This window comes from Falco biarmicus, chromosome 11 (genome assembly GCF_023638135.1).
Source record: "Falco biarmicus isolate bFalBia1 chromosome 11, bFalBia1.pri, whole genome shotgun sequence".
Lineage (NCBI taxonomy): Eukaryota > Metazoa > Chordata > Aves > Falconiformes > Falconidae > Falco > Falco biarmicus.
Window position 1 is genome coordinate 10,181,793 of NC_079298.1, and position 19,228 is coordinate 10,201,020.

Consider the following 19,228-nt stretch of genomic DNA (forward strand, 5'->3'; position numbering starts at 1 on the left):
TCTAAGCAACAGGTTATTGGAAGCTGAAGAAATTTTCTGAGCCAGACATGGTATCTTTATATTTAATAAATCACAAATAGATTTAACGCACTGAAATTGTTTCAAGGGCAATACATCTTTTAATTACTGTATATTAGTCACACAGGCCATTTTTGATGATCAAATGATCCCTGTTTGGAAAGACGAAAAAAAAAAAAAACCAACAAAAAACCAAAAAAAATCCCCACAACTTTGAATGTTTGATTAACCATAGAGACTTGATCCTCTCTCAAAGGGGACTGACACTGGGGAGGAACAGCCTGGAACAGATCTTGCCTTAATAACTTGTTGTTTTTAATTTTTTTTTTTTCAATAGTCACAATCTTTCTCCTATGAAATTCTAAAGCAGATGGTTGTTCCTTTTTCTTAGTTTCTTTTCAGGGTCTACTTACAGATGTTTTTCAAGAACATGGATATTTAATATTTATGCAATATCTACATGTGCACTGCTGCCATTTGCTATCTATATAATTTTAGTCTTCCATCTTGCTTAACAAACAGTGTCCAGACTCTTTATTTTTACAGTGTGGTTAATAGAGGTCTTTCCATCAAAAAAAGTACATAATGCTGCTGCTGTTTTTTCTTACTGCAATGCCCCTTAAATGTCATCAAGTTTACAAAACTGGGGATGTGAACAAGTGAGTTATTCAGTTTTAAAGAAAATAGCTTGGAGCCTCTATCGTATTTAACCCAACTGGGCTTAGAAGAAGTTTGAGCTGATTTAATCCTCTGAGACAGAGACATGAGCTTTGACAGAAGAAGTGTGGAAATGCCAAAGTGTGTTATATTTCTTCATGGCTGAAGCAGCTTCTTTTTCTCCCAGTAAAGAGAATTCTTTTGCACCATCAGATCATTATTAGTGTAGGTCCTGTGGTACAAAACCCTGTATTTGCTCTCTGTATCCTATAGATGCAAAATGAAGGCTATTATTGTCTTTCAGCCAGCTTTACCTGTTGATTGACAGGAATGAAATGTATGTTGCTGAGGAGTATGGCAGGGTAAAGCCAATACAGGAAAAAGCCAAACAAACCAAAGCCTCCCACTTTTTCCTGGAGGTTTACTAGATGAAAATGATCAAGAGCTATGTGTGACTGCAAAAACCACAATGATGATAAATGAGACACATGGTTAAAAAGAAACCACTGGTTATTGCCATGCATGGTGGATAAACTGATTTAAAACCTGATCCGGTAGGAAGCTTTGTTTTCACTGTAATTTGGTGTAGCCTCATGGGTAGTTGCTGTAGCTTATAGATACTGGTGACCCTTTTCCTTGTCTGCTTTTTTTGCTATTATTTGTGGAATATTTGTTTCTAAATACATAAATCTTATTGCAATATCATAGTTACTTAGCAGAGTTCAGCAGTAATACTTTTTGACTTTATGTAGCCTTATCTATTAATGGAAATTGAAAAAAACCAACCCCGTGTTTATATATTCAGAAAAAAAGAAACCATAGCCTTTAAATCTTGATTTAATCTATTTTTATGTTGATTGAGCACTTACTTAAGCTGTTGTTTGTTTTGTTTTGTTTTGTTTTTAATGTCACTCTGTAAAAATGATGTTGATAGGTGATGACTGTCCTTAGTTCTGCGGCCACCTAGAGTACCAGGGAATCTATGAGCTTCAAAACATCAGTGTCCTCCTCTTCATCAGGGACCAGACACTCGTACACCAGCTATTCTGGCCAATAGGTCAGGTATAGCTGACATATGAAAGCAGATATTAGAAGCCGTGACAGTAGAAATGCATGAATCACTGCTGGTACAGCAGAAAAAGATTAGTGGGATACTACAAGCTCTCTTTAATCTCACTGTTAAGCCTAACAAATATGTGCCTGTGAACACAATAGTGATTATAAAGATCATCAAAGAGCAGAAATCGAATTAGTCTTTTGGGGTCTGTTTTTTCTCCTCTCTAGATATTTTTGGAATTCTTTCTCCTTCCTTCTCAAATTCCCTCCTGTGCTATTCCACCTTATCTGCCCACTGCTGGGCTAGGATTAAAAGCCTGAAGTTAGGTAGGGTTCTGACATCTTTACTCCAATATCTTCTAACAATAATCAGAATGAAGTTTAATCAGCTGAGGAGTGAAATGTGTAAGTAGTCTTCAGCAGCTCACATGGTGTCACTTTCACTGCCCCTTAATCTGAAAAATCCTAGTGATGGGATCATTTTAAAACACTTTTTTGGTGCTGTAAAGTTGTCTGAAATAAGTTGTCTTCTGAATACTGTTGAAGAGAGTCTTACTTGCTTTCCAAGTTTTTCTCTCATCTGACTTACATATAACTTCAAAATTTATACAAACCTCTATAGCATCAGATGTGCTGGAAATGCATTAAAGCTTTGTGCAATGCAGAACGGAGCAATGCCGTAACAGGTTGAGAAAGACAGTTTTGTCAGCAGTGGGGTTTTGAACTTGTAGCTGGGGTGTGTTATTATTTTAAAAAGAATGCATTTTAATATGAGATAGAATTAATGCAGATATTTTTATAGGTAATAGTTCTGTAGTTTCAAATAAAACCGAATCTGAATGCAGCTTGGTAGCATTGTACTTATACTTCTATAAGTAATATTTTGTTCTGATGATCTGGACATCACGGAACGATATTTAACCACATAAACCTTACTTCCTCTTCTACTTGAAGATTGTTTGATTTTTGGGGATAGTAATTTCTGTGAGTCCCTGGAACATGAGGACTTCTAAGAGGCTAAATGGTGTGAGGTAGAAGCAGGTTGCCTGGAAGGCATAGGTGTGATCGAGGCATGTGTCCTGTTGAGTAGCTGTTTGCACCAACTTTAGCAATTTGTGAGCACGTCAGGCTTGTGACATGCAGTGTGTGTGTGGCTGTGTGGGTTTATAGGTTTGTGCAGGTCTGATACTTCTGGGAAACACTAGGTTATCTGTGTACGTGCTGTCTGGCTGCCTTGTCTGTGCTGTTAGCTTGATGTATTTGAAAGCAGTATGTTCACTGTATGTATGTACCAAGTGTACAAAGTGTTAGATTTACTGGACGTGGGCCATGCAGTTTATTCCTGTTGCATTCCACCTGGGAAATCCGTTGCACTCTCATAGGAGTGTGAGCTTCAGTTCATGTTTGTTTGCGCTTAGATATGGTTTTTAATTTATGCAGGTACTTTGACAGTATTGTTCACCAAGAATGCTCACTGAATGGAGAACATTTTATGCCATATTTTAAAGCAAGCTCATCACTTTTAAAAACTTACTATAGAAGTTCTCGTGTGTTTTTGCTGCTCTGTATCCTTGACTCAAAACTTGTTTTCTCTTTTCAGGCAGCTATAAATGGTGTAATACCACAAGAAAACGGCATTCTACAAAGGTAAGCACAGAAGACTGGAGTAGTACACAGAGAGAATGCTGCTGGGTAATCGTTACATTTTTTTGTTCCTGAATCCTAAGATGATGAAGTAATTATCCTTTTAAAGCAGTTTCTGGAGCCACAAATACTGTTCCTGGCAAAGCTGATTTAATGTTCAATTTTTGCTATACTGGCGGAGGACCAGCTTGAATGCCTGTTCAAATTAATTTCTATTTTGAATTAATTGGGTTTGGGGTCATTCTGTGCAGGATTGTCTCTTTACTGAGCCTAGACTTTGGTATGCTTTCTTGGATGTCAGGACTTGGTGGTTTTTTGTTGGTGTTTTGGTTGTTTTTTTGTTGTTGTGGTTTTTTTGGTTGTTCCCCCCCGTTCCCGTGTCCTGTCCCATCTGTCCCCAGTCCCCATCCCCGCGTCTCCCCTACCCCGATCAAAAAATTTGCAAGGCAAATCTACAGGTGTTCCTGGCTAAGTATTTTCTTTTTCCTTATGCGTTTTTAAGGGTGTTAATATTCTGTACTTCCCTGTCCCCAGCCAAAAATCTTTGTATTTTTGTAGCTTTTTAAAAAATTGAATTACAGGCAGCAGATACTGTGTTAGATAAGGTAAGCTTGCTTCCTTCTAAAATTAGCTTTACTGATTTTCTTTCAGCTTCTGAATTAAATTTTGGCTTGTATACTGATGCCTGGATATCTTGATGTTACTGAAGGATGAGGTTGTAAGTGCTGATGAGGCAATTGGAAACAGCAGAACAGGAATTGAATTACTTGAGAGAGACAGTAAAATAGTGCTTAAATTTTTGTTTAGAAACATACTCAATGTACTCTTTGAAAAAAATTATTTTAATGATGAGAAGAGATAAATAATGTAGGTAAAGTGGTGTTTTGGCATCTGTTAATTCTTACAAAAGCTGTCATCAGAGTCAGTTTTTAGTTAATAGAATCATAGAATGGTTTGGGTTGGAAGGGACCTTAAAGATCACCTAGTTGCAGCCCCCCTGCCACGGGCAGGGACACCTTCCACCAGACCAGGTTGCTCCAAGCCCCATCCAGCCTGGCCTTGAACACTGCCAGGGATGGGGCATCCACAGCTGCTCTGGGCAGCCTGTGCCAGTGGCTCACTGTCCTCGCAGTAAAGAATTTCTTCCCAATATCTAATCTAAGTCTAACCTCTCTTAGTTTAAAACCATTACACCTTGTCCTGTTGCTACAGGCCCTACAAAAAATTTGTCCTTATCTTTCTGGTAGGCCCCCTTTAGGTGCTGGGTGGCTGCTATAAGGTGTCCCTGGAGCCTTCTCTTCTCCAGGCTGAACAACCCCAACTCTCTCAGCCTGGCTGCATCGGAGAGTTGCTCCAGCCCTCTGATCATCTTCATGGCCCTCTTCTGGGCCCATTCCATAAGGTCCATGCCCTTTTTTATGCTGGGGGCCCCAGAGCTGAATGCAGCACTCCAGGTCAGGCCTCGCAAGAGCAGAATAGAAGCGGAGAATCTTCTCCCTCGACCTGCTGGCCAAACTTGTGATGCAGCCCAGGATACCGTTGGCTTTCTGGACTGCAAATGCACATTGCTGGGTCATATTGAGCTTCTCCACCAACACCCACAAGTCCTCCGAAGGGCTGCTCTCAGTCCATTCTCTGCCCAGCCTGTGTTTGTGCTTGGGATTGCCCTGACCCACGCGCAGGACCTCACACTTGTCCTTGTTGAGCTTCTTGAGGTTCACTTGGACCCACCCCTCAAGCCTGTCAAAGTTCTTCTGGATAGCGTCCCTTCCCTCCAGCATGTTGACTGCACCACTCAGTTCGGTGTTGGTCTTTTTGATTTGGGTTAAAAGCTTGTTTGCTTAGTGAAGTTACTAGTTGTTTATTTACCATCAGGCCTACCTAGTCCATTTGAGATCAAGTCTCAGTTGTGTTGAGCAGTCTTTCTACCTATGTTAGTAGGTCCTGACCTCAAATCATTTATATTCAAAATAGCAGAATGTTTGGAACCATTTGGTCAGGGGGAAGGAGCTGGGGAGTCATCATGCCTGACTTAGCTAACAAGGTTGTCCAGTGTCCACCCACTTACAGCTTTTTTCCACGCTAATTTATTATTTTTTAGAAATGGTTAGACAGTCAAATGTCCAATCTTTTTTTTTCTTCCAATGAAAGTGGTTTAAAAGGAGGCTTAGAAGAGTTAGAAACCTAGTTTCCAGTGGTTTTCAGATGAGGCTTATTTTACTGATAGGAGGCTTTTGATGTCCCAGTAGAGGTTGCCAGTCAGTTATGTAGGATGCCTTTTGTGGTGGAATCAAGCAGAATTAATACAACTGGACTTGAAGTAAGTTAATTTCTTGAAGGGAAAAAAGAATTGTTTTGTAATTCAGTTACATTGTGTAATAATAATAAAAAAAAGTCCAGTCCTGAGAATCAGGATATTCAGTGCATCTTGGGTTCTGTTAACAAAATATAGTACTTTATTCATAGTTGACCATCAGATTTGAGACAATAACATATCACTCAGTATTCATACTTTTTTAAATCCTGAAAATAAGACAGTTTCCTGTACTATTTAGACCTCTGAAGTGGGTCTTTGACCTTTGAGCGTGGGCCCTTGTAGATGGGAATTCGTCCTTCTGAGCTTGCTGATGTGAGAAGTGGAGACCCTTGTTTTACAAGCATAACATGTTTTTCTTTTTCAAATGTGGAAGGTACAGTGATGGGATTTGCAACAGCTGTGTATAATTTCTGCACTTCTGTGATATGCACATCATCCACACTTACACCTTTTTATGTTCAGGCCTCTTCTGGATGACAGATTTGGCTTGCTATGAGAAGGATTTGCATTGAGAGATATTGTGGTATCTTCCAAGGACAGAATGCATTTTTCAAAGAAGTTCTGTTTAAGAATGGAAATGAGACCACTTACATCTCAGCATTTCCTAAATCCTTCTTTGCTCAACTTCCATTCTTCCAGTGCATACATTTTATTAGCTTGCATCCTCCATCATGATACACTGTAACTACCCAGCACAGATAATCTTCCTGATAAGAACATCTGTAAGGCAAAGCTCCAGGCTTACCCTATGAAGTTTCTAGCCTTCCAAATTTAATTCCTGTACATCACAGGGGATTTTTTGCTTGGAGTAATGTTCCTTAAATTTCATGTTTTGTTACCTTTGTTTCTAACCCCAGTTACATGCTTCTTGTGGAGAGGCTCACTGGGTAGTGAGGGTTTCCCAATTTATTCTGACCTGTAATGCTGTATGTATTCTTGAGCAGCCAGGTATGGAGACATCCTTTTATGAGTGACCAGGAGGCTTGAAGGATTTTGAGCTTAAAGGCAAGCTAGAATTCGGCATTGCATTACTGTTGTACTTCTAGGTATTTCTTGTGTTATATAGCTCATTATCTTAATTACTATGTAACTATTCATATCTGACTTGTTTTACACTAATTTGGTATTGGAAAATACTGATCCAGGTGCAGTATTTTAAGCCTTATTTCTTATTCTCGTTTCCATTTGATACTAGCCCAATGATGTAGATAGCTGTTGTTGCCATGGTGCCAGTTTTTATCTGGTCACATCATTGCTGGGACAGGAAGTAATCCTTCTTCTTAAGACAATTCTGATATTAATTATATAGTAAACTTTAGACCGAAATAATGGCTTAAATGCTTGTTTGTCATATAAGCTGTTCTCCTATAGCACTTTTGAGTCACTGAAATGTTAAAATTGCTGATCTGAAAGTGATTTGCTAATTATTAGTAAAACGATACTTTCAGATATGACAGCGTAGTTTATTCAAGACCGTGCGCTGTGGACCATAGTATGTGAATAATACTGTCCATTTTGCTTTGTTAACTTCAAATTAAACATATTAACTGTTCTGTTTAAACCTACTTATCTACATATCTTTCAGTGAGTATGGTGGAGAGACTTTACATGGACCAGCGTATGGCCCCACGAGTCATTCTACAGCAGCTTCTTCAACTCCTTCCTCATCCTCAGCATTTCGCCATGTAGTGCCATCTAGACAAATAGTGGAAAGACAACCTCGAATGCTTGACTTCAGGGTTGAGTACAGAGATAGAAATGTGGATGTAGTACTTGAAGACAGCTCCACAGTTGGTAAGGATTTGTAAAAACGAAGTGAAAACTGTTGTGGTAAAATTGTTAAAACAAAATGAAAAAAGCAAAACAAAGCCCCTCAAAAAAGAAAAAGAATCCCCCAGAAAATGCAGCCTCCACAGCTACTAACCATTTTCAAATCTCTTTGCAGCTTTAAAAAAGTAAAATTTCACTAATCCATTGTAAAGGTTAGTGATCTATCAAATACTTTGAAATCTAGTTTTCTTATGAATTTGCTTCAGAAGCAAAATGAAGATTGCCGATTAAGTTCAGGCATGAAAATGTAATTTGGGGTAAAATTAGTGTGGATGCAATCCACTAATAGGCAGATGATCCTGACATTTCCTTTTTGAATCTCTATGGCATCTCTTTCTGTGCAGGATTAGTGACAAGATCAGAGGAATTCTTTGCAGTGTGAAGAGCATCATTGCATTCTTTTTTTTAATTTGACTCTTCTTTGCAAATTAAGATTTGTTTTATCAGTTCATTGTCTTTATCCTAAAATTGATACATTTTGTAACTGTAAGTTAAAAATATGCTATTGGTAGTATTGCAGAGCATGTTATTATTTAAATTCCCCAAACCGTGAATTGATTTACTTTTGCTAAGAAAAGTTTTGTGGGATTTTTTACTTCTCATTTCTAGTGAAGAGCGTATAAAGATCAAAATAAGGAACTACATGAAGAAATAGTTGATCAAAACACTTCAATGCTGCAGCCTTACGTCTGTGATGGAATTTGAAACTTTTGATCCTTATTTGCCTTTTTAGCATTTGATTTGGTATTGGCTGGTGCCACCTAGTGGTGATTAGTTGGAGTTCTTGATCAGTGTTGCTTGTTTTCCGCTGTGCTGCACTACACCGAGTTGCAGCCTTGTGAGGCAGATAGAAATGCCTGATCAGCCGTAGTACTTTTTTTTTCCTGAATTATTTATACCTGAAAGAAGTTAATAAGATGTTGGGCAGAGGGCAGTCAGTATAGAACTTCTGTCTGTATTTTGGCATATAAAAATTGAGGGTAGCCTTGTGTTTTAAAGTCCTGAGAGAAGTGGGCAAGGCAAACAGTAGAATTTCATCGTGGACTTCAGGAAAGAAGATTTCTGGCTCTTTCAGGGGTCTGCTTCGCAGGATCCCATGAGACACTGCCCTGGAGGGCAAAGGGGGCCAAAAGAGCTGGTCAGTCTTCAAGGGCAACCTCTTTAAAGCACAACAACAGTTCCTTCTAACATGCAGAAAGAGAAGAAAGCATGAAAGAAGGTCAGCATAGAAGAACAAAGAATTTCTGACTAAGCTAAATACAAAAAGAAAGTATGCGGAAGGTGGAAGGCAGTGACATGCTACCCAGGAAGAATACAGAGATGTTGCCACAGTAGGCAGGTTTGGAGTTAAGGAAGACCAAAGCTCAGTTGAAGCTGAAACCACTGAGGGATTAGAAGTGTATCTGTATGTACTCAGTTGAAGCTGAAACCACTGAGGGATTAGAAGTGTATCTGTATGTACCAGCATGAGAAGAAGGGTTAACGAAAATCTAAGCCTACTGTTCAGTGGTGACTACTGAACTTTGTCTATGGAAAGATTATGGAGAAAATCTTTCTGGAAGCCCTTTTTGAGTATGGGAAAAAAAATAAGGTGATTTGGAATGTCCAGCACATATTTGCTCTGGGCAAATTGTGGCTATTCAATATTACTTGCCTTTTATGGTTTGATGAACTGGCTCTGTGGACAAGGGGAGAATGGTGGATGTCACTTTGCCTGTAGTAAGACCTTTGACATTCTTTGGTGTAGTGTTCTTGTAGTCATATTGTTAAGGTAAGGACTGGATACGTGGGCTGGCTGGTAGGGTAGGTAGATAATTGCCTAGACTGCTGGGCTCAAAATCTGACTGGTGAACAGTTACTAGTTTAGGGATGTCCCTCAGGCGTTGATCCTCGTGCCAGTGTTACTTAATGTCTTTATGAAAAACCTGGCTGTTCAGGTGAGTACTCCTGGCAAGTTCATAAAGTGTACAGATCAGAGAAAGTGGCTGATATTCTGGAGGGCAAGGCTGCTATTTAGAGGGCCCTGGACAGTTTGGAGAAATGGGTTGACTGGAGCCTCCTGAAGTTCAAAGAAATCAAAGTCCTGCATCTGGAACGGCATAACTCCATGTTGTCCCACCTGATAAGTGGCTGAGGACTGACAGGCTAGAAGGCAACTGTATTAAAAAAAAAAAAGGATCTAGGGATACATCAGCAGTGCACCCTTGCAGCGAAGGCCAGCCATGTCTTAGGTTATGCTAGCAAGAGTGTAGCCAGTGGATCCAGGGAAATAACTATTCTGCTCTGTTCAGCACTGTGAGACTGCATCTGGAGCACTGCATCCAGTTTTGAGGTCCCCAGTACGAGAAAGCTGTTGACATTCTGCAGTGAGTCCAGCAGAGGCCAGCAAGACGGTCACAGGACTGGAGCACAAGGCAGAGTAGGTGGAGAGACAGAGAGAACTGGATTTGTTCAGCCTGGGGATGAGAAGGGGAGAGGTAGAAGCCTTATCTCTTGTCTACAGCTACCTGCTGGGAGGACACAGAGAAGATGGAGCCAGACTCTTCTTGGAGGTGCGTGATAATAAGATGAGAGGCAATGATGGACACAATCTGCAACATCAAAAATTCCCATTCAATAAAAAGATAGTTCTTTTTTTAAAAAAAAATTGAGAGTGGTGAAGTACCGGAACAGGTTGGCCAGAGAAACTGTCAAATTTCTGTCCTTAGAGTTGTTCAAGAGTCAGCTGGACAAATCCTTGGCTAAACTGGTTCAATTAGACCTTCGAGCTGAGCTTGAGCTAGGTGAGCTCCTGAGGTACATTCCAGCATGAATTATTTTAGGACTGTGACAGCTACAGGGAGAGTATTGAAATATGCAAAATGTGGAAAAAGCTGTCAGAGCAGTTAAATTTTATGGATACTTCAATTCTTTAGGTCAGGACTATTGATAATGGAATTGAATATCAAAAATACGTGCCCTCTTTACTGCTGGCGAAGGCCATTGCTCCAGGTAGCAGGTATCCACAGATGTGTGTGTTTAGCTATCTGCAGTGTAGAACTACTCAAATACACATCCAAATCATCAAATCATTATGTGATTCTCCAATCATTCACGCATTATGTGATTTTATTTCTTTTTTATGAGCTTCATTTGTCTTTTACTGTTTGAAGTGTTGTTACAAGGGTAACTACAAGGTTGACACAGAAAATTTTCCCTTGCTTTTTTTTTTTTTTAAAAAAACACTTTAACTCAGTACTGTTTGCAATAAAATGCACACACTTACTACTTTATGTATTTTCTTTGTTTTCTTTTCAGGAGATATCAAACATATTCTAGAAAATGAACTTCAGATTCCTGCATCTAAGATGTTGTTAAAAGGGTGGAAGACTGGAGATGTAGATGATAGTGTAAGTTCTTGACTGTTTTCACGTAACTGAATTCAGAGTTTCAAACTGAGCATCTGTGGGGGCGGGGATTATAGTGCAAGAGTTGAGAGTTTCAAGCAGTGTTAGATGTCTCGGGTGGCATACAAGGAACTCTTAAACTAAAATGTTACAGAAAAGATCAGGACAAATCTCTTTAGTTTGTGTTGTTTTTTAAATATAACATGGCCCACCTACAAAAAGGATGTTATGAAGTTAAGAGTAAATATATCTCCACAAAATATTTGGTGGTATTGTAGGTATCAGTAATTGAAAGAAATAAAATAATGTGCCAGAATTGGTGACTGTTTTGTATTTATAATGATTTTTCTCCCCTCAGACTGTTTTAAAAACTCTACACTTGCCAAAAAATAATAGTCTTTATGTTCTAACACCTGACCTGCCTCCTCCTTCTTCAAGTCATTCTGGGTAAGTCCTCTGGCCATAAATTGTACTTGTATGATTCGGTTTTGTGTGGTTTTTGTGAAGCCATGTGTGTCCTTGCAGGGATCCGCAGTCAGTGAATACAGAGCATTTTCACTGCTCTACTGTTGGGATGAGCTACCTCAGCACCTCATTGCTGGAAAGGAGGTTATTTAAGTTTTTTGAAACCTTGATGTGTGGTACGTGAACTGCTTAGGTACTAGAACTTTACACCTCCCAGATGCGACATCTTTAACAAAAGTCTAGTCACCGTGGAATGAGAGCTGGCCTTTCAGAAGCTACTGCGTTACGTTGGGTCGTGTGAGGTAAACTGGTGTAAATCATTGCCAGCAGATTAGAATTTTCTTTCTGAAATGTCTGTTACATTATTTTTATTGTATCTGCTTGGGCTTTTACAACATAAAAATATATGCAGACAGGCCGAATGATGAATCTCCTTTAACTGAGCAGGTAGCTGTTATTGGTGACGTGAATACTCAGAAAGTTAAGGGTGAGTGCTCGTGTGCCAGTGCATGTTGATAAGGTTTGAAACCGAGACGTCATTTTTATAGAAAACGGAATCGTTACTCTTACAAAGCGATCTGCAATTAGTTGCTCTGGCTGCTCGGGCCGGTGCTTTCCCGCCCTCGCCTCGCGCAGAGGCAGGCCCGCACGCTGCCAGCAGCCGGGGAATGTCGCTGGGTCGCCGCTAGGGGGCGCCTCGGAACCGGGCCTGAGGGAGCCGCGGGGGCGCCCTTGGCGGGCTCTGCCCCGGCGGCCGGGCCTCCCGCGGGTGCGGCCGTGTGGCGGGTGCGGGCAGCCCTTGGCAGTCGCTAGTCATAAATAACTGCTTTCCCAATAGCTAACACGATCTCATTTGTTACTCCAAGGTACTTGTGCACGTACCCGTGTAGTCTGTGGAGAAAACAAGAATGCTGGTATCAATTATAGTAGTAATAATAATAATAAAGAAAAGCGTTAAGGTAGGGAGTAGTGGCACGGGAGCAGAGCGGTGGTGCACAGCGTGTGAGCTGCAGTTCTTTGTGAGGACAGTAAGCCGTTGTACTTCAGCAGCTAATTGAAGGACAGTGGTTAAAATAGTGTGGAAAAGCTACGTAGATACTAATTGTCTGTTGTATTTTTTTTGTAAATCCAGTTCCAACTTCAAAATTTTCCACCCAGGTATCGCTGTGTATCGTGATTTTGAATGTCTTCGGTTCGGCAAAGAAAACTGGGGCATGAAGAATGTTGTTTATTGCAACTGTAATAAGCTACATAATAACAAACTTTTTAAAAACAGTACTTAGGCTTTTTTTTATTGGATGAATAGTTTCAAAGTATTTTACTCGCTAGTAAAATCAAAGTGGTTGTTACCTTTGCAGTTTATACTTGTTTCATACTGGAGATTAGTTCTGGATTTTTTTAAGATAAAGTTGGTAGCTTTGGGATAGCAAACGATGATTAATTAGTGGCTATTTAAACAAGGATAATTTGAAGGCTAGATCATCTCCCTGAAGTCATAAATTCTAGATGAAAGGGGAGGCTTGCCTCCAATTAAACCATCAATGCAGATCAAAACACATCTAATTGAGGCAACGTACCAAACCCAGTTACACTGTTTACTGCCTACTGTTAGGTCAGTTATTACTCGGATTAGTTTGTTACCCACAATTTTTAAAAGCATCATGCTCACATCTGTTATTAATGGATGTTAAGGAACTTTGCCTCTTACTTTGTGAGTTCATCTGCCATTTTTTTCAAATACCTTCTGTTTTGAGCCAGAAATAAATAGTTGTGATTTGAGTATCTCCAGAAAGTGATATTTGAAAAGCCTGAGATTTCAGTATGTGGTATTTTATGTGTGTGCCCTTCTAAAAAGGAGCAAGCTGGTCACAACTCTAGAAACTCCAGCTTGTGCCTGTTCTTGGCACTGAGGGAGAAGAGTGTCTGAAACATCCTTTTCCAGTGTATTGGTACATAGACACTGAAGTTTATTGTGACAGTTCTGGGTTAAGTCCATTCAGTCTGACTTAAAACTAGCATCTGAATGTAATGGCAAAGTAATCCTGCAGTTTAAACAAGCAAAAAATCTCCTAGGGTGTTTTTGTTCATCAGTGGCATATCTAAAGTTTTTATAGGTAATAGAAACCCAGTGAATTACTGCTGCATGCTAGTAAATTGAGGTGTAAAGATTAAATTTAAATGTCAAATACCATCTGTACAGTTACATGCCCTGCTTCCACGATTTCAAGTTGGTAAAGCCATACTTATCTGTGCACAATATCCGTAATAATAACAATATGGTCTGTGGATGTAATGAAACCTGATTTCTAGTGAATTCCTGCCTTATCCCAGCAGCTGCAGTGACCCATCCCTCCCTCTCTGTGCAGATCCCATGATCTGCCTACCTCTGACACTGCCTCCAATTTTTCCTCTTATGTTTTGTAGCACTAATCCCTGCATAGGCAGTTGGCCTGGCGTGCCTCTGTTCTCCAGCTGGTAGTCAGGTAGTATTGAAAGAAAGGTGAAATTGTGTGCTGTGGGTAGTTCTGAGATCATTGGCCAGAGGTCAGATGGATGGAGTATAAAATACTATGTTTGTAATACAGCCTTTCACTAGGGTGGGTAGTAATTTGGGTCTCTTTCCTCTACCTGGCTGTTGATTTACACCCAATCTTTGAGACCTTTATAACACCGTCAGACTAGTGAATATGTTCAAAAGTTACCAGATGGGAAAAGTGGGTGGAGAAGAACACAATTTCTTTTGGAAAGCAGCCTTAAAAGGAAAGGTGCCAAAGAACGTTCATCATTTAATTCTCCAGGGGGAGAAATGCCTTGCACCAGCTTGGTCAGATTAGATACTTTGCTTCCTCAGGCTGTGATTCCTTGCCTTTGTTGCCTGGGGTGCTTCTTGAAAGCTGGCAATACCCAGTCCAGGAAAAAGGTTTAGGAGAATGCAAGAGAGGGGCATCAAAAGCGTAGGCACACGAGTCTAGCCATGGAGCTAGGTCACCTGGATAGTCTCTCCTTTCTCTCCTGTGTGTTTTGGGAGATACTTCTTATCAGTTTTTTCTTTGGTTGTCACTTTAATGGGGCATAACATATTTTGTATTTATACTTTTTTGTGAAATAGCTGAAAGTTTTAGATACTTCGTTATACCTGATGAATCATTGGCAAGTTCAAAACAATTGCAAGCTATTTGACCAGGTGCATACCTTGGAGATTATTACAAAGAATGTATTTTGCTAAACGATTGTAAATTATTTAAGAAGTGTTAGCATCTGTGTAGTAGGACAAAAACCCACAACCCCTGTCTTTCAAGTAATGGGTCCATATATTGCTGAATGCCTGTGTTTTAGGACGTTGCAGAGCAGTGGTGATTGTGGCATGTGTCATCTTGTGTGTTATCAACTGTAGCAGAGTGTTAATTAAGAGCAATGTAACCTGCAACTCCAGTTATTAGTATTGTCTGTTTAGCTGGACAGGAGCAGTGCCTTGCTTTAGTTACTTTGAAAGCTTCAGTAAGAATGGTAAGATTAATGTTTTATTTTCACATCTGCTCATGAGACAGTTTAAAAATCCTGAAGTTTAAAATTCAATAGAATGTAAACAAAAGGGCTTCTGCTCATTTACATGTTAGCCAGATTTGCTAACTGATTGCTGTTTGAACCTAATCTACCACCTCCTGCTGCATTAGCTACAACAAACATTACATTTACATACTGATTTCTTATTTTGTTTTAATGTAAATAATCTGCAATTACAGTAAATTTGGACTTCTGTTGACATGAGCTTGTATTAATCTGTAAGTTTAAAATGGAAATGTTAATTACCTTGTGTCATACCTATTTATATAAAATTCAGAGTTTTCTGGGGAAATCTCCATGTGACTGAGGAAGATACTGCCTAATGGGAAATACTGAATGTGTTTCATAAAAACTTACAGAACTGCAATGAACAGGAGCATTTGCTGATTATTGATTAAAGATACACTTTTTGTTTCAAAGCTTAAATTATTACTAAAATATCAAAGAAAAATGCTATTAAAGCAAAGTATTGCATCAAAAATCAAAGCATTAAGGCAGTCACTTAACACTATATACAACCAATCTATTTTATATATTAAGTGTTACAGAGCAATAGAAAAGCAGTAAAACTGGAGGCTTAAAATATAATAAATGTCAATAATACCATCTTGCTTCAGCATTGCATAGACTTGATTGAACAGTTGCTGTCCCCTAAGATTAGCGTTATTTGCTGTTACACATTTTTTGGCTAAATATTGTTTCTGTTCTTAATTTATTAGACTTGTGATTTATAAATTCTACTGTATTGGAATTTGTATGGAGTAGCTAGGGAATAAACTCTTTCCAGACTCTTAACTGAGTTTTGATATTTTGAGTTTGGTGGGGAAAAAAAAAATATTCTTGCAACTTCTGTTGCTTGAAATTTAAGCTTCAAAGAGGAACATTTGTGTTTGCATATCGTAGAGTTTCAACCCCAGCTGAATCCTGGTCTGCCTTTGCAGTTTCTGTGTATTGCGATAATGCCAATAACTGATGCTATATAGGCAATCTATATGAAATACTAAACTGGTCCAAGTCTCTCTTGCTAGAACTGATCAGAGTGATACCTGTGCTCAGGTCTATTTCCTTTTCTCTGTTTTTGGACTTCTTTTTTGGGTGTAGGCAGAGTTCCTTTAATGGGAGATAGGTGACCAAAAATACCATTGAGCTCCTTTGCCTCCTGTGCTGAGTGGCAAATATACAATCATTCAGCTGAGGAAATAAAAAAAGTAATGGCAGTATATAACCCACTAGCAAATGTTTTTGAAAGCTAGGTTTTGCAGCAGGGGGGAACGGTGCTGATAAGAATGGCCTACTTTAGTCCTGTTTCTAGAATTCAGTTTTCTTTTCCCACTAATTAATTTTCAGATTAATTAAATTCTGTTTAGCAGTGATGGCAAAAAAAAAAGGGGAGGGGGGAAGAAAATTTGTCTGGACTGTAATGGACCTGGAGTTTGACCCTGATTTCCCGCCCCCCCCCCCCCCCCCCCCCCCCCCTTTTAGTGCAGATATTTCATTTGGAAGATTCTAGTCAACTGAAAACATTTGCAGGAAGATGAATCAGCTGCAAACACTGAAGCCAGAATTTTAGAAGTCTGCACTGTGTTCAAAGTCAGTCTTCTCAATAGAGTTATGTGCACCTGAAAAGAATTAAAAGTAAGCTTCAGCTTACTGTCAATGAGAAGCTGCCTTTAAATTCAACTTATCTGGTATGTTTGATCCTAGCCTTAATGGCTGAAAACATAATTTTAGGGTAGGGTGTGTTTTGGAAGCTGATTTCTATTGGCACAAATAATTTGGGGCAATCTACATCCCTAGTTGCTGGAGGAACTGTGTATGGGAAGGGACTGACATCACTGGCTGTCCAGCTGTATGTTCAAATCAACCCCATCCCACAGAGGGCTTATTATTGTTGGCACAAAATGGCTCAAAAAACCCCTAGGAAGTTGTTGGCATAAACGTCTCGGTGGATGTGCCATCAATTCCTCTTCCCATTGACTTGTCAACTTACATGGCCCAGGTCTTGTGGCTGTCAGATCACATGAAGTTTTGATCTAAGAGCTCAAAAGATTGGATCAGTTGACCACTGCATTTCTGTGTAAGCAGAAGTAATGTTCCTCATTATATTATTTTTCTGAAGGAAAGCTGAATAATTAACCATGCACTTTAATTGCCAAAACTTTCAAAACCCATTTTTTCCTCATTTTTTTCAGTTTTGTGGTTGGTTGGTTGGTTTGGGTTTTTTTAGCTAGCTTAGTTTTTAGCAGCTTTTTTTGACTGGATTTGGTTTGGGATTTGGCTATGACTATGTACTGAGAATTTGCTTGTTAACAACATTCAGCTTGTGGTGTTTAGAAATCCAAAAAGTAGAGGTGTCAAAATTGTTAGTTACTGCAAAAATCGAGGCTTTTCATAAATTTTAAGGCACTTTATTTAAATGAACTGTTTGAATGGTGTTCTTTCCTTTTATAAATACTCTTTGCTATCACATCCACATGGAATAGAGAAGTGGAAAACCTTTCCTATGAACAGATGGTTTTTATTAGCATGCTGTATTTTGGATAGTACTGAAGTTTGTGTATCATGCATACCTTGAGAGACTGAGGGTTTAATCGAACTAGCCTGTTTCATTTTATGTTTACATCAATTACAGAATGAAAATGTGAGTCACGTTATCAGTTTACAGATTTTCAGATAGAGTAAAAAAATAGCTGTAACAGAGCCTTGTGTGATTCTGTATGGAATTCAGAGCCATTCACATATGCTGTAATTAATGTTTTCAGAGCAATTAAATATGTCATTCGCCTCCAGTATTTGTTGAAAACAAATAAAAAAATTAGAATCTGAAAAAGCACAGCAGGGTATTGTAGTTGCTGCTGAATATTTGCCAAAAGAAAATATGGTTATGGCAATGTCAAACCTATTTACAATCAAGTTAGGATTACCTTTGTAAATAGACATACAACTTTTCAGAAGTATCTTTTTCTTCTTCCCCCCCCCCCCCCCCCCCTTTTGAGGTACTGTTGACTTTTTAAAGATATTTTTTTTTTTTTAGGCCTTCTCTTACAAGTTTGTGTGACAAATGCAGCTAACTTCATGTCCAGCATAAATTAATGCCTTCAATTACATTTGTAGTGTGTCTCATACACTTGATCATACTTAGCATTGACAGTAATTTATATTTATCTTCCATATTACAAAATGATAAAAGATGAGAAATAGCACTTCATGATTTTGTTTTGTAGTATGTGATTGTTATGTTTAAGATGTCACAGAATCCAAATTAAGTTGCTGAGTGAAGATGTTTTTGTAAGGTAATCTTTCTTAAGATGTTAAAGCAGATTGTGCATCTCTTGCTAAAGCATCCTGAGTATTGCATGGGTTCATTACGATCTGAGCAGCAAAACTGCAGATCAGTAATTCCGGTAGAAGTTAAAACTAACAAATCAGGTTTCAAATAATCTAGCCGTCTTTCTTCTCGTCTTGTATCTTAAGATACAGCTGTGTTTGTCTGCGTACAGAATTTGCCCTTTATTGCTAAAAGGAATGACATCTTGAAGTGTCATGGAATAGTGAAGATGTGAAGAAAAAAAATCCAGTCTGTCATTCTTTTAAGAGTATGTGATAAAACCAAAAAGAATCAAATAAGCTCAATTTAATTCCATATGCCACTGAACAGGTCAAGTCTGCATAAATGTTTAGAAATCCAAGCTGTGTTACCATGTTGCTGCAGCCTGTATAAGATTGTACGCAGCTGCAATTGCCATGTCTGTAACAGAAGTCCTGCCTTTTATTTTGAGAAGTAGATAGCTGCATAATTTTGTACCTGATTAAGGAAACAGGATGCCTTTTTAACATCCAGATGTTTTGTTACCAGGAAAATCACACAAAAAATCCCACATTTGTGGCAACATGAGTATATAGCTGGCCTATTTAATCTGTATCTTAAGATTTATTTTGTTTTAATTCATATGATTGAAGACATTTTAATGTATGTTTTAAACAATTTGAGCAGAACTAACTTTTCTAAATGCTCAATACCCCCATGAGAATTTTGCTGTGGTTAGTTTTCTAGTTCTAGTTAGCTGGATTTATGTGCTTTGAATGAAACTAAGCGGAAGAATTTCCACTTGGTTTATGCTTCAGGTAACCCTAGAGAAGCGAGAGCATGCTTTGCCTTGTTCTACTTACCATCAGTTTTTAATGTGCATTGTAGCTTGATATTTTGTCTGGTCATCACTATGCTTACAAGTCTGGTATTAATGGCTTTATGAGTGCTAAGTATACCTGATGTTTGTGAAGATAATGTGAC

The 19,228-nt window shown here is 38.9% G+C and overlaps 1 protein-coding gene across 1 annotated transcript in view; it reads left to right on the forward strand.

The window, feature by feature from the left end:
* Positions 1 to 19,228, forward strand: part of FAF1 (Fas associated factor 1) — a 171,702-nt gene that overhangs the window by 32,367 nt on the left and 120,107 nt on the right. Inside the window, exons 3-6 of the mRNA XM_056356715.1 lie at positions 3,332 to 3,378; positions 7,278 to 7,486; positions 10,820 to 10,911; positions 11,267 to 11,355. Coding sequence (XP_056212690.1) covers positions 3,332 to 3,378; positions 7,278 to 7,486; positions 10,820 to 10,911; positions 11,267 to 11,355 — 437 coding nt within the window. The remainder of the gene's footprint in view (positions 1 to 3,331; positions 3,379 to 7,277; positions 7,487 to 10,819; positions 10,912 to 11,266; positions 11,356 to 19,228) is intronic.